At 44.7% G+C, this 13,932-nt stretch overlaps 1 protein-coding gene across 1 annotated transcript in view; it reads right to left on the reverse strand.

Moving 5' to 3' along the window:
• Window positions 1-431: 431 nt before the first annotated feature.
• The window catches only part of LOC147456553 (uncharacterized), a 50,538-nt gene continuing 37,037 nt past the window's right edge, over window positions 432-13,932 (reverse strand). The window contains exons 6-12 of the mRNA XM_086514986.1: window positions 8,440-8,512; window positions 2,293-2,405; window positions 2,089-2,219; window positions 1,859-1,954; window positions 1,595-1,707; window positions 1,356-1,486; window positions 432-1,263 (exon numbers count right to left, since the gene is read on the reverse strand). Of these exons, the coding sequence (XP_086371112.1) occupies window positions 1,189-1,263; window positions 1,356-1,486; window positions 1,595-1,707; window positions 1,859-1,954; window positions 2,089-2,219; window positions 2,293-2,405; window positions 8,440-8,512 (732 nt within the window). The 3' untranslated portion in view covers window positions 432-1,188. The remainder of the gene's footprint in view (window positions 1,264-1,355; window positions 1,487-1,594; window positions 1,708-1,858; window positions 1,955-2,088; window positions 2,220-2,292; window positions 2,406-8,439; window positions 8,513-13,932) is intronic.

Below are 13,932 nucleotides of genomic sequence, written 5' to 3' on the forward strand. Positions count from 1 at the left end.
GATATATTATGCGTGTTTTCCTCGTTTTCTTCTAGTAGTAATTCAAAAATGATTTACAAAAAAGAAAGTGTGTGCACATAAACCAGAGAAATGAAATGAAATGTTATATTATCGTCTTTAAAAGGCGAAAACCTATGAGAGAGAGAGAGAGAGAGAGAGAGAGAGAGAGAGAGAGAGAGAGAGAGAGGTTTTTAACGTCGTACTATTGCGCTTTGTTTTACAAAACAAAGTGAAGGGACATTGTGGCATTCTAAAACATTAAAAAAAAAAGGGGACCCATATGAGGCAATTAAATGAAAAGACCATTTATACATTAAAATAACAAAGAAGATATCAATCAGACAATGTTTCACATGCAAAAGTCAAATGTATGCATAATTCCCTTCCTCACTAAGCTTGCTTTAGAAAGGCAAAACTTCTCAAGAGTCTCAGAGGGCAAAGTCTCATTGCTCCACGAGTAGGGTCCAATTAAAGTTCAGGTCCCAAAACTAAGACAATGTTTGAATAAATCCAGCATATGGAATATCATGTAAGATTGAATTTGTAAGATTTGGATTTCCCTAAATTGGCTCAACCAATTTGAACGACTCTAAACCGGCTCCTCTACCCTAATTCACATTTGCATCAGGGACAAGACTCGAGAGTTCAAAATATGACGTACATGGTTCTTCTGGCCATCAGCAATATTTCAATTGTTTGAAATTCACTCTAAAAGTTTACCAAAATACAAAAGAACAGCATGAACACCATTTTATGGTTCTTCCGAGCATGCAATTTGCTTGCAACCTGACAGCCCTATTCAGCCCATTGTCTCTGTAAACCTGACAAATAGAGTCAGCACCACGAGCTCATTCACATTACTGCAGCTGCCATGGGAATCAAATGAGTTACATTATGTTCGAAGTCGTGGGACCTGCAAGAAACACACACAAGAAGCATAACAACTAGGAGGTAAGAAAATCGAATGGGTACCCCTGCCGGCTAAGAAGAGGATAAAACCCTGCAAGAGATCCACAAGAAGTATGATCATGAGAAGAGGCGCTCATTAAAATGATATGAACTAAGCACAAATCTTATTTATCAGAGATAGAAGCAAGCTGTGTACAAGCCCGCCGGCTCCACAAAAACATGAGCCTGGTGCATCGGCAAATGCATGTCAAGGTTGGCTCGGCAACAACCAATGTAACATTATGCCCCAGCTCCTGCTGGATCACACGCTCGCAATCGGTGCCTTATCTCCAATGCGATCTGTTCCTCCAATTCCTTCCATCATGAGTAGAACAACCACAATTACAGAAATATATATAGTACTAACCACAACAATTGGCAAGCTTAAACAATAATTAAAGTTATACCATTCCCTCCGTTTGAGCACTGCTCGAAACAAGCTGGGTGTTGCTTTGAAGCTTGTTCATAACAGCCTCATTGAGGCACCAGCTCTCTACTGGCCACCGTAAAATGTCATCAACGGATACCGCTGCTTTATCTGATTGTTGTAAGAACAAAAAGACTTTCATGTGAGTTAATGTATGGTATCCAGACAATGTTACTAAAAGACGATTCCTTTCAGGTAAGAATTGCTGCAAGAAAACACCTTTGTTGAACAAGCGACCACCGGTAACTGAATGGGCAGGTCCCTCGGCATGGCTTGAAATTTCAGCACTCTGACAGACAGCTCGAAGTGACACAGCTGTCCGAAGAAGGTGCCTGAACATCTCTATAACAAATTCAGGTTCTCGTGGATTTTCAAACATACGACACTCCCAGTAGTCATGCACAAGGATGCACTAGAGCAACAAAGTGCCACTGCTTAAGCTGCTATCCAGCAAAAAAACTCGCATGGATGCCAGTTACGAACATCAATACTTCCTGTCTTTGCTGAGAATTCAACCCATCAAGTGAACTTCGAAGGCATGGTTTTTCTTCAAAATCAATCCTTAAGCAAGTTCCCAATCTGAAAAACACTATTTAAAAAGCTCTGTTAGACAAAATCTAGCGCAGTTTTGCTTCAAAAAAAGGATTAATCCAGCAAGCCATTCTATTGATTAGCTTTAAGCCTCTCTCGGAGCCCACAGACATTTTACCTACCCGGAATTTGGATGACACTTGATTTCATCCTCCAAACAAGCATAGAGAAATTTCATTGCCTCCTCTGCGTTGCCTACACTTTTAATGCCCCCTGCTCTCGCTTGAGTAGATCCATCTACTTGGGCACACTCCTGCAACATTGAGCACAATGCTGTCACTGAATGCTTTCAAATTCTGCATGCGACCAAAGAAAACCTTTCATACCATCTTTTGAGCACATTTGGGAGAGTATAATCGGTCTTGCCGAAACAACAAGCCTTTCAGCTCTTGTTCCTCACACTCAGCATGCTTTCCAGTCTTCAATTCATGGTGCCTCTCTATTAAATTTGAAGAAGAACGGGATCATTAACCTTGTGAACTAAGTCCTTAATGAAAATTTGAGGAAACAACAATATGCAAGATTGCTCAAAGTGGGCTGAGGAAAGGCAAAGAATAAGGTGAGTCAAGGTTTTCAACCAAGTTACCAATATGGAACGGTTCTCTCAACTAAACTAGTTGGTTGGCCCAAGAAAGAAGCGCCTTGTATTAGGTTCATTCTTCAAAGAAATCCCAGCCAATGCATTTGGACATTTAAGAGTTGCATGTATGTGGGCATATATATTATTTAAATACATATATGTGCATCTGGTATAATTATATGTGCGATGTATATATGCAACGCTTTATATACACTCCGCCCCACACACACAACATGTGCTGTGTGTGTGGGTGTGCACACGTGCACTGCGTCTTGAATGGGAACCCACTCCTACACATTCCTCTGTTGGGGGTAATGGGCCAAGTGCCGGGGTGGCCGGTTGCCCATCCTAACCCACTAACAGTATTGTCACTTGTGACCATTCTATGATTGTTTTCATCAGTAGAACGACGAGGAGCTTCTATATGCTGCACCAGCAGCTGCTCCACTGACTGTGCCTTCTTCTTCTCCGCTCCATTGACGTTTGAAATCTACAGGACACGAGGAATGTCTATAATGTAACCGGCGTGCCTTGTGCGTTGTATAATTCTGAGAGGAAGAGTTGCTTCCAGCGAGGAGTATGCGGATGGCGCTGAGTCCCCACATTCCATTGTAGCTTTTACTGCATTGCCATCCCGGGAAAGCCCTCGTGGACACCCTATTCCCCCTCCCATATTCCCTAGTTAACTGTCTTGTCGTTGGACAATGAGGGGTCAGGGTTTCAAATATAGCAAATTCTGCTGGAAGTCAGAAAATGATCCCGACTCTCATGTGCAATCTTTTGAAAAAAGATATGCCATCAGACAATGAGGGGTCAGAGTTTCAAATACAGAAAATTTTACTGAAAGTCAGAAGATGATCCTGATTCTCATGTGCGATCTTCTGAAAAAAAGATATGCGCTCCTAGTTCAAGATTCCTCATCAACTCAGTAAGAAGCAGCTTTCAAATCTACCCTGTATGGCAAGGCCACCAAATGGTTGGCCGAATATTCGGTGGATCATTTCCTACAAACTATTAAAGGAAGGTTTTCTGAAGAGGTTCCGAATAGAGAGAACAGCTCTATAAATTCTAGAGCAATCACGAAATTTGAAGCACAAAACAAAGGATGTTGAAACATATACCGCACTCTCCAGTTGTTGCTGTAGAGGTTTGATGAGTTTCTTCACCCTGCGGATGAAGTGCTGAATTTATGTGTTGTTCATGAGTGGTGGAAAAGTCACAGTACCGCACTCGCCACCATAGAAATGGAGAGCACTCGTCTAAAAAGAAACAAAGAGTGTTGTGATTGCGGAGCGATCTTTGGGTGCTCCAAAAAAGAAAAGTCCTCAAAGAAGGACAGTGATTTGGACGACAATTTGGTCTCCAACAAAGATGATGATGAAAATTTCAATGATGAAGACTCATGCGATGTCAGCACCAGCAAAGCCTCGACAAAACCCTTGTCCAGTAATGCTTCATCCAAAGTCTGGTGTACCAAATGTCGTTATCTTGGTCATCCCGTACAGGATTGTGTCCTAAATCAACTACGATGCGACATATATTAACCACATGCGGCATGGCTACCAACTGTCGATATAGTTCCTGCAACCCACAACAGTGGAAGCAACCCCAGCAGTAGCAGCCTTCACCTTCTGCATCCCCAGCAACAAACTTTGTTGAGCAAACAGACCACAATCAACCCAATTCTCAACTGCATACCCTTCTTTCTTGCGAAGTGGCCGGGTGTGGCAGACGTGGTGGTTGGAAATTTCATTCCTGACCTAAGAAGTGTTCCTTTTGTACAGAGGAGTCCTGAATCTGTGGAGTATGGTAAGTGCAAAGCTGAAAAGGGAAAGACACCCAGTTCTATCGTACTCGAAGATACTATGGAAGATTCAGTAGCAGGCACACCTACGGTGCGCACCGTGACCCGTTCTGGTAAGAAAATGACACCAGTCATTAAGAAACCTCTTAAACGTTCTGTGGAAGAGCAAGTGGAAGTGGTCTAGAAAGCTATCCACTGGGTGTCAGCAGTCCCTGTTCCCTGATGCAGTGCTTCAATCAAGCTACCTTTGGAAGGACTGGGGATGGGGACACCATCCCAAATTAAGGAACCGGAAGTAGTACATGAGGAGCAACCACCCTTGACACATACTGATAATGCAGGTATTGTACAGCAACTAGCAATAAGCTCTGAGGCAGCAGAACTCCTGCCAGACCTTTACAGCTTCAAGAAAGTGCTGGAAAAGCCATACATAATGGATAGTTATGCTGTAGATACAGCTCTGGAATCCACAATTCCCATTGTGGGTATCAAGCCAATGATCACAGTACGCTTCCATGAGCAAGCAATTACTAATGTATTGGTTATGGTGGATCTGTGGTCAACATTAGGACGTGGAGCACCTGTCAGAAATATGGTTGGCTGGAACTTTCACCAGCACCATTTTTTGTCCGCTGGCTGATCAACGCCATGTGTAGCCTTCGAGCATACTTACATCAGTCATCCTAGAAGTGGTCGGAGTGGACACCTGTCAGAAATATGGTTGGCTGGAACTTTCACCAGCACCATTTTTTGTCCGCTGGCTGATCAACGCCATGTGTAGCCTTCGAGCATACTTACATCAGTCATCCTAGAAGTGGTCGGAGTGGATTTTACAGTATCCTTTGTGGTACTCAATCTTCACGATGTCGCAACAAACTATTGGGTCGACCTTGGTTCTGGCAAGCGAAATTAAACAGAATTAGGCAGCACATAGTTTGACAATCCAAAGGGACTCTCACAAATCCAAAGCACCCTTAAAGGAAGCGGTTACTGTTGAGGAGTCTTTCTGTCCAATTATTGCAGAAACGATTAATATGATGGAAGGCTTAAAGGATGATGAATAGGAAGATTTTCTGAAAGCTAATCAGCATATGTTGTCTTTGTGTTTGGTGGATGTGCAATCGATTGAGCAGCAATACCAGGAGAAACCATGGTGGTCTGAGGCTATTGATGCAGCTAAAACAGTGCGGGACCCAAACAAGAAAAAACATCTCGGAAGCTCAAGCCACACGGGAAGGCACTTCGGAAGAAACTTCAGGTTTAGTACTATTTGATCTTAAAGAAGTTTTACAGCGAGAGAGATTTTGAAAGGCAAATGAATCAGATCAATTGAGTCAAAGAGGATGAGGTCCAGACAATTGATCCAGGATCTGAAATGAAACCAAACCTATTGAGATCTGTGCGGAATTTCAACCAGCATTTTCGGAGGAACTCATTCTACTCCTTAATATATTTACGGATGTTTCTGTTTGGGATTACTCTGATAGGCAGGGTTTGAATCCGAAATTTTATCAGCACTGCATCAACTTGAAGAAGGGTGCCGTACCAATGAAGCAACAACAATATTGGATGAATCCACATATTGCAAAGCAAGTAAAGGAAGAGTTAGACAGATTGTTGAAAGTCGGCTTTATTGTCCCAATCAAAAGTCCAGAATGGATTTTAAACATTGTGATAGTCTGAAGAAGAATAAGAAATTGCAGGATTTGTGCCAACTATCAGAAGTTGAATGCGGCTATAGTTCCTGGCCCTTTCCCATTGGCATTTCTGGATTCCACTTTAGATGATGTAGCAGAAAATTACGCTAACAAGGATTTTCAACTGTTTGTTGATGCTTCCGATATTGCTCGGTAGTGCGTTCATGTAGAAGACATACGGGATGTTTTTGCTTGGTGTATTACTCTAGTCTCCAACTATCTAGTGCGGAGAAAAATTACTCAATCACGAACGAGAATATCTTGGAATGGTGTGCTTAGTCAAGAAATTCCGCCATAACCTTTTGGGTCGCAGGTTCTACTTACAAAAAGTGTTTGAGAAGTGTAGAACCTATAGAATTTGCTTGAACCTTGAGAAATGTGTCTTCATGGTCAGACAAGCAAGATTCTTGGTCACATAGTCTCAAGAACAGTATTTCAACGGATTTAGAGAAGATCAAGGTGATTGTAGAATTGCCTAGACCTACAACAATAAATGACGTACAAGCTATTATGGGCCATTGTGGATATTAGCGATTATCTACATGTATGCAATAGTTGCAAAACCTCTTTACCAATTGATTGAGAACTTTGATTGGAGGGAAGAATACAAAAAAGCTTTTCAAATGCTTAAGAACTACTTGATTTTTGCTCCAATCTTGATGTGGACCATTCAACACTGTTGAACTTGGTACAACAATTGGACGCCTTGCAAGGAGGATGATTCTTTTACAAGAGTTCCAGTTTGAGGTCATTCATTCACCTGGCCCAAAGCATGTCATAGCGGACTCTGTCGCAACTCGATTCTCGTGATGTTCCACAAGGAGTAGAGGATGCCTTGTCGCATTTATTTCAAATTCAAGCTCAGGATTCGTTCCCTCCTGCTCCGCCAAGTATAACCTGGACATGGTATGAGGAAATGATGACCTTTTGGAAGGACATATGCCCCCTCATCTGACAGTGGATCTAACAACTCGCACTCTTGGTAACACTTTTTAACTTATAGAGGAATCTCTCAAGATCCTCCTCAGCAACGTCACTAGTTCCCTCCCTTTCAGCCAAAAGGATTGCCTGAATCCAACCTACGTGGATCAAAGGTATGTCTCAAAGCAGCGGTGCTCTATTTCACAAATGCTGTATCGGAGACTTGCAGAGGTTTTGGTTATATTTCGGCCTCGTGGCAAAGCAAGGCATGCCGGTTGCCGGTCGAATGTAGCCGTTAGGTGACCGTTGACCAAAAAGTCAACACGCAGAGCTCACACGTAGTCTCGAACCCCCGACCTCGCATCCCAGAAACGCTGCCCTAACCACTGCACTATGTGCGTGCATCTGCACAGGCCGTGGCGCATGCTCTACATATGTTTAAAATGTCTGCTACCCCCCCAAAAAGCGACATGACCGGCTGGGCCAGTCACTCCCACCTACACGCGGCCTAGCAAGCCGATATTTAACTAGAGCCGACTTGCAGACATGCCCACACACTAACTTTTAAAAAAAATACTTTTGGCTCCTCTGCCTCCGCATCCTGCTCCCGCGACCTCCCCTTTCCCTTTCCCCCTTTCCCTTCATCTTCATTCTATTTAACTGCAAATCCCTCCTGATTCCCCTCTTTCTTTCTTTTGTTTAAATTGTTGGCACATACTAAGCCACTGATTTGAAATAATCCTAGGCCAACTTTTTTACAAGGATCTGTGAGGTGTGCTTTTGGGGTGTGTACCAATCTCGGAGCAGCAAGCAAAGCCCATGCAGGACATGCAGGACTTTCGGAAGAACACCTCTCCAGACCTTTAACTGCTCAAAAGATGTTACACACGGACTTATGATTGCCTATAAATGATGCCTCTGTTCCAACACTGCGCCGATCGTGCATCCCGGCACATTCTAGGGTAGATCAAACATTACGGTGGTCCCCACTCGCTAGACTTGAAGAAGAAATCCTATTTATGTAGGGGTACAAAGCACCAAATTGCAGCTCGTCAGGATCACCACCCATTCGAAGGGTTAAATCTTGCTGATAGTGCAGATGAGCGCTTCAACCTTAACGTAAACAATGATAGGCACCTCTAGCCAAGCAATTTCCTTGGTAGGATTTGCAGCTGCAATTCCTCCTTTGCCAAGGAAAGTAAGATCAGCTTACTTTCAGTACAACTTGGTGTGAAATGTATTATTATAGTGAGCAACCCCAAGCCCAACAAAAAGCTGACAAAACGCCTGCTGAAGCTTCTTTTCCTGTAGAAACCCAAAAGGGGAGAAGGAACAGATGTGGGTTTTCCATTATCTTCTAAGTCTAACAAAAAAAAGTGTGTGAGAGAGAATTTAGATAGCAAGAAGGGCCAACTTCCAAAGCCAAGCAATGCCATAAAAAGAACCCACCGAGAATATTTTTAACACCCACCTCGCAGCTTATACAATAAAATCCTTATGGTTTTTTGATTCATCCGGTTTCTATGTGCCAAATCATCTTGCACCTGAAATAAAATTGAAAGCTCAATCGGTCTATCTGTTACAAAAAACTTATATTTTTTTCTTGACTAGAAAACATAGAATCTGCAAACAAGAATTCCAAGTCTGATTGAATATTAGATTCAAGCATTAACTTTGTACCGACAACAAAAGCCAAATGAATACAAGAAATTGAAGCGCAAAGTAAAGAAAATGAAATGCATTAATAACGTCTGCACAGGGCCAAAATGACCTATGAGACTACAAGTGATACATGTACTGAAAGATGAAATAAAGCCCTCATGCCTAACTGCTAATCACATAGGGTGATGGAGCTAAAGAATAGCTGGAATATGGAACATTCCTTTTTTTCCTGAAGAGGAGGGGGGGAGGGGAGTGTTTGCAAACACATAGTAAGAAACCTTCAAGAGTGAGGCTGCGAGCTTTCTAAGAACAATCACTGCAAAACCATGTCTTGGGTGGCTATGCAGCAGCATCTGAGAACTCACAAGCACGTCGTTAATACAATTTTGGAGAATGCTCAACCCCGGAAAACTAACAAGCTTGAAGGATGTAAAGAGGAAGCGTCCATATGATTGTGTCTTTCAGGGTCCAATATAGTGGTAAGAGTCAAGCAAGCCTAAGTCTGTGGTGCAGTAAATAGCCCACTCCTAGTGTGAAGCTCAACCAAGAATTACCCCAGATGCATATCAGTGAGGTCTACTAAATTTTTTGTAACTGGCTTGGACACCCAAGACGAGAATTTTCAACAACACACGAACATAACTAAAAGAACTTTAACACTTCAACTGAAAGAAGAAATGAAATGAAATGAAATGTTATATTAAACGTCTTCAAAAAGGCCCAAATGACCTATGAGACCAAACTGATACAATCCTTGTGGATCTAATCCAATGTCTGGGTACAAACATAAAATGAAGTAAAGTGAAAGACTAAAACTAAAAGACTCAAATTGTCAGCCTGAAAATCATCATCATCTCATCCATGCCCGAGGATGCCCGGCATCGGGCGTTGTCCGAGAAAGTATTGCATCGGTCGCTGAAGAGCTTCGTCAATGTCCGCCTCTGTAAATAATCGTACTGGGCGTCTCCCATGTCGTGCTAGAATAGTCCTGATTCACTGGTGGAGCCTCTGTCGATGTTGTGGTCGCCCCCGTAGACGTGGCTGTCTAGCTCTCCCGAGCTCAGTGGCTCTATCCACTAATATACCTCTGGTAGAAGTGGGCTCTGATGTCTGTTGCGAAGCATGCTCATCCGGCTGCTGAGTCTCTGCTCTAAAGAAGTAGGCGATCTCCCTTTGTGAATGTCTCCCACTACCTGGTCTCCTCAAGGGACTTTCCTTGTGTCTGCACAGCTCTAGCAAAAACAACCCGAGGCATCTCTGATCCTGATATCTCATGACTCTAGCCAACAGTCCAAAGACCTCTCTGAATAGACAGTGAAAGCGGCCTCGTATCTCGTAGTATACCGGACAATGACAAATGTGATGTAACTCTATCTCTGGCTCTATATGACATAACTGGCATATCCTGGCTTCTGCTTGTACTCTCCTAAATCTTCCGGTCTCAATCTCTAGTTGATGCGATGATGTGCGCATCTGACCAATAGCACAGTGTATCCCATAGGATAAATGAGTGTCCATATAGGCCGGTCTGATCACATATCCATCCTGTGTTAGCTGGAGGAGATGCTCTCTATAGAAATCCATCTTCGTGCCCAACTCTTGTACTGGCTGTATCCATGCGCTTCTGGTATCTAGTTGAATAAAATCCTGACGTATAAGTCTAGTAGTCTCCATCCGTGTGAGAGAAAGGGAGGGTGCATCCAAGGAGTACTGGAATGGAGGCAGTCTATCCATGTTGAGGCCGTGTGACTGAAACCATGATGTCATCTGACCATACCAACATGTTGTGTCCCCTTGTAGCTCTAGCCGTTGGAATGACTCAAGTGCTAGCCGAGCATATCTGTCTCTGGGAAGGTCCCATAAATTATGCATGAAGGAGACTGATTTGGTAAGGGCCTCAACTACGAGAGGAGGGGCAGCTAGGTCAGCCCGAATAATCTCATGTGGCAATGAGGCCTTAGCCCAAATCATCCGAGAGATCATAGAGGCCTCTCCATACATCTCCATCCATCAGTGCTACCAGATCTTCCCTGGTGGCAGTGTAACAAGGAACGGGCGGAACACAGCCCAAACGTTCCGAAACGGCGTTCCGGACGAGTCCTGTTCCCGAAACAGAGTCAAGAATGGAACGCCGTTCCGGAACGAGGTGTAACCGGAACAATGTTCCGAAACGGGAGGAAATGGGGCGGAACGTGAGACGGAACGGCGAAACACGGGGGGGAACGGGAAAAAGTAGGCATTTGGGGGCAGATTTGGGGGACATATTTGGGGCAGTTTGAGGGTAGGTTTGGGGGCAGTTTTGGGGTTGTTTAAGAGTTGATTTGGGACTAAGCTGAATGGAAGTAATTCAAGCCTTACTTTAGTCGACCATTCCGGCCCCGTTCCCGTTCCGGCCCCCCCTCCTCCTCCCCGTTCCCGTCCCGTTTCGGACCCTCCCGTTCCTGTTCCCCGTTCCCATTCCGGGTAACTATGCCTGGTGGTCCACTGAGGGCCCCCAAATCTGAACCCCATAGAGCATAGCTGATGCCACTCGAGTGTCAAAAGGCCACAATTTGTTCGAGGTTCCTGAAATTGAACCTGCGAACACATCTTCTCCAAACCTCCAAGGCTGCATAAGCTCTCGTCAATCTAGTCTCTGCTGCTCTCCTCAATGAAAATGCCGGTCCACTGAAGGCTACCCCAAGATAGGTGTATGCATCTGTATACTCCACACTCTCCTGGCCATATGTAAAAGGTGTTGACCTCCTGACCCACTGTGGGGTGGTGTTAAACAGCATAACCCCAGGTTAACAGACAATCCACTATCGTGGGCAAATGTGTACAAAGCATCTAAATGACGTTGCATCCCCGCTGGGGAGTCGGAAATCAGCACAATATCATCAATATATAACAATAGTGGTATCCATGTCCCTACCAACTGTGCTCCTCTATCACCATCCCTCTCAATGTAGTCAGCAACCTCATCCACATACATGCCAAATAGTGTAGGAGATAGTGGGCAGCCTTGTTTCACCCCAATAGTGGAGTGAGCCAAATCAAAAATCCCCTGTGGAGTGCGTACATGCCCCACTACTGACTTGTATAGAGCCATGATCTCCCAGATCAACTCTTTTGGAACCCCCATCTCTTGCAGTCTGCGCATCAATCTAGCTCTGGGCACTGTATCGAAGGCTTTGCGGAAGTCCACAAAGTAGCAATAGAGCCGTCTTCCACGTGATCTCCCCTCCTCAATAATGGCTCTGAGTGTCAGGATATAATCAAGAGTAGAGAAACCTCTCCTAAAACCTGCATGTCCTGCTGCCTGTACACCCTCTCTCTGTGCCCATCTACTCAACTGCTGCTAAGGATGGATGCGTACAACCGTGCCAATGTGTGTCCGATCATGATAGTGCGGTAGTTCCCAGGCTCCATAGGGTCCCGTGACTTGAAGATAGGTACAATCGTGGACAAACTCCAAGTATCAGGTAGGCCCTCCCACATGGCATGGTTGAACATCACTGCTAGAAGCTCTGCAAGCAAATATTTGGCATGTATAAAATGCTCTGCTACCGGGCCATCGTGATCATATGCTCTCCTAGTCTCATCCTGTCATCAATGGCTTTCTTTACCATCTCGGCTGTAAAGAAAGCACATGTGTGTGGGCATGGCTTTGGCGGATCTGGAAGAGGTGGCTGCCTGAAACGGTGTAGAGAGATGATGCATACTGACCCCATACCTCCATAGAAGTGATGACCGGTGGGGGGGAGTGCTCATGGGAGAGTCGCCATGCCTCGCCTGAAACCTGGCTCAAAAAAAACTGATATAAATCCTGCTCTAGCTGAGCTAGAAACGCCCTCTTCTTTTGTCGTACCAAATGCCGAGAAGCAATCCGTGATTGCCTGTGAGTAATGACACCTAGATGTACCTCCCTCTGAAGCCGGGCTCTCGTCTCTCTGCACTCCTCATCATACCAGCTATTTTGGGGTGTGCTCCCAAAACATCAGCGCTGCGCAGGCTCAGTATGGGGTTATGCCTTTGTTGTTGCATCGTGTAGTGTCTCTGTCAATATATAAGTGAGCTCCCCTAAAAGTCTCCCCAGATCCTTTCTGCATAAGCATCTGTAGATACCATCTATGTAGACAGAATCAGTCTTTGAAGTAAAAGTGTATCGGGTATGCATAGGTGTCTGTGCCAGTCGAGCTGTACTGAACTGGAATGACACGAGAAGAGCATGATCTACTGCTACCCCAACAGGCTTGGACCCGACTGTAAAGTCCTGAATAGAGGGTATGAAACCGGGCTGAGCCAAAACATGATCCACTGTGCTGGCGCCATGTCTATGAGGAAAGCAAGTGAACCCACTCGACGTTGGAAATCTTTGGAGGCCATTCAAGATGGCCAATCGATGTGCAGTCCCCAAATCTGTCAGATATCCCCCATAGGTGTCTGTGCCAGTCGAGCTGTACTGAACTGGAATGACACGAGAAGAGCATGATCTACTGCTACCCCAACAGGCTTGGACCCGACTGTAAAGTCCTGAATAGAGGGTATGAAACCGGGCTGAGCCAAAACATGATCCACTGTGCTGGCGCCATGTCTATGAGGAAAGCAAGTGAACCCACTCGACGTTGGAAATCTTTGGAGGCCATTCAAGATGGCCAATCCATGTGCAGTCCCCAAATCTGTCAGATATCCCCCATATCCAGTGTGCTCTTCATCCTGCGGACATCTGGCCAGTCCCATATCACTGACATCCAATTCTCTCAACATTTCCTCTGAGGTATCATAGAAAGCTGTCTGAGACTGGCCCATCCTGGCATTGAAGTCTCCCAAAAGAATGAAGTCTCCATCCCTAGAGAACTCCCATATGTCCTCATGCAATATCATATAGCACGGTGACTCCCCCTTGGGCGATGCATAATGAGATGTGTTGGGGGCAAAATAGCATATTGCGATGTAGAGTGGCGTCCCTATCTTTGCTCTCACTCTGACCCACATATATCTGGCCTACTCAACCCTCTGAACAATACGAATGAGGGGTTGCAACTCCTCCTTGAGTAGGACTGTCACAATTCCTGATCCCCGTCCTCTATGCGTTGATCTCACTTCTTGCCTACAAGTAGTCTCCCAATGGTATCCCGTCACTCTAGGTAATGTGCCTTAGGAGGCTGATGCGTTTCCGAGTAAAAAATAATGTCTCTTCCCTTAGATCTATCCTCAAATGCACCTATATCTAGCTTCATTGATCCGTTACAATTCCATGCTGCCATTTTAAGGTTGTCCCATAGGTCTCACACCGTCACGCGGTGCGTTTTTCCAGCAC

The sequence above is a fragment of the Adiantum capillus-veneris genome, chromosome 6 (assembly GCF_014529385.1).
Source record: "Adiantum capillus-veneris isolate H3 chromosome 6, ASM1452938v2, whole genome shotgun sequence".
In the NCBI taxonomy this organism is placed as follows: domain Eukaryota; kingdom Viridiplantae; phylum Streptophyta; class Polypodiopsida; order Polypodiales; family Pteridaceae; genus Adiantum; species Adiantum capillus-veneris.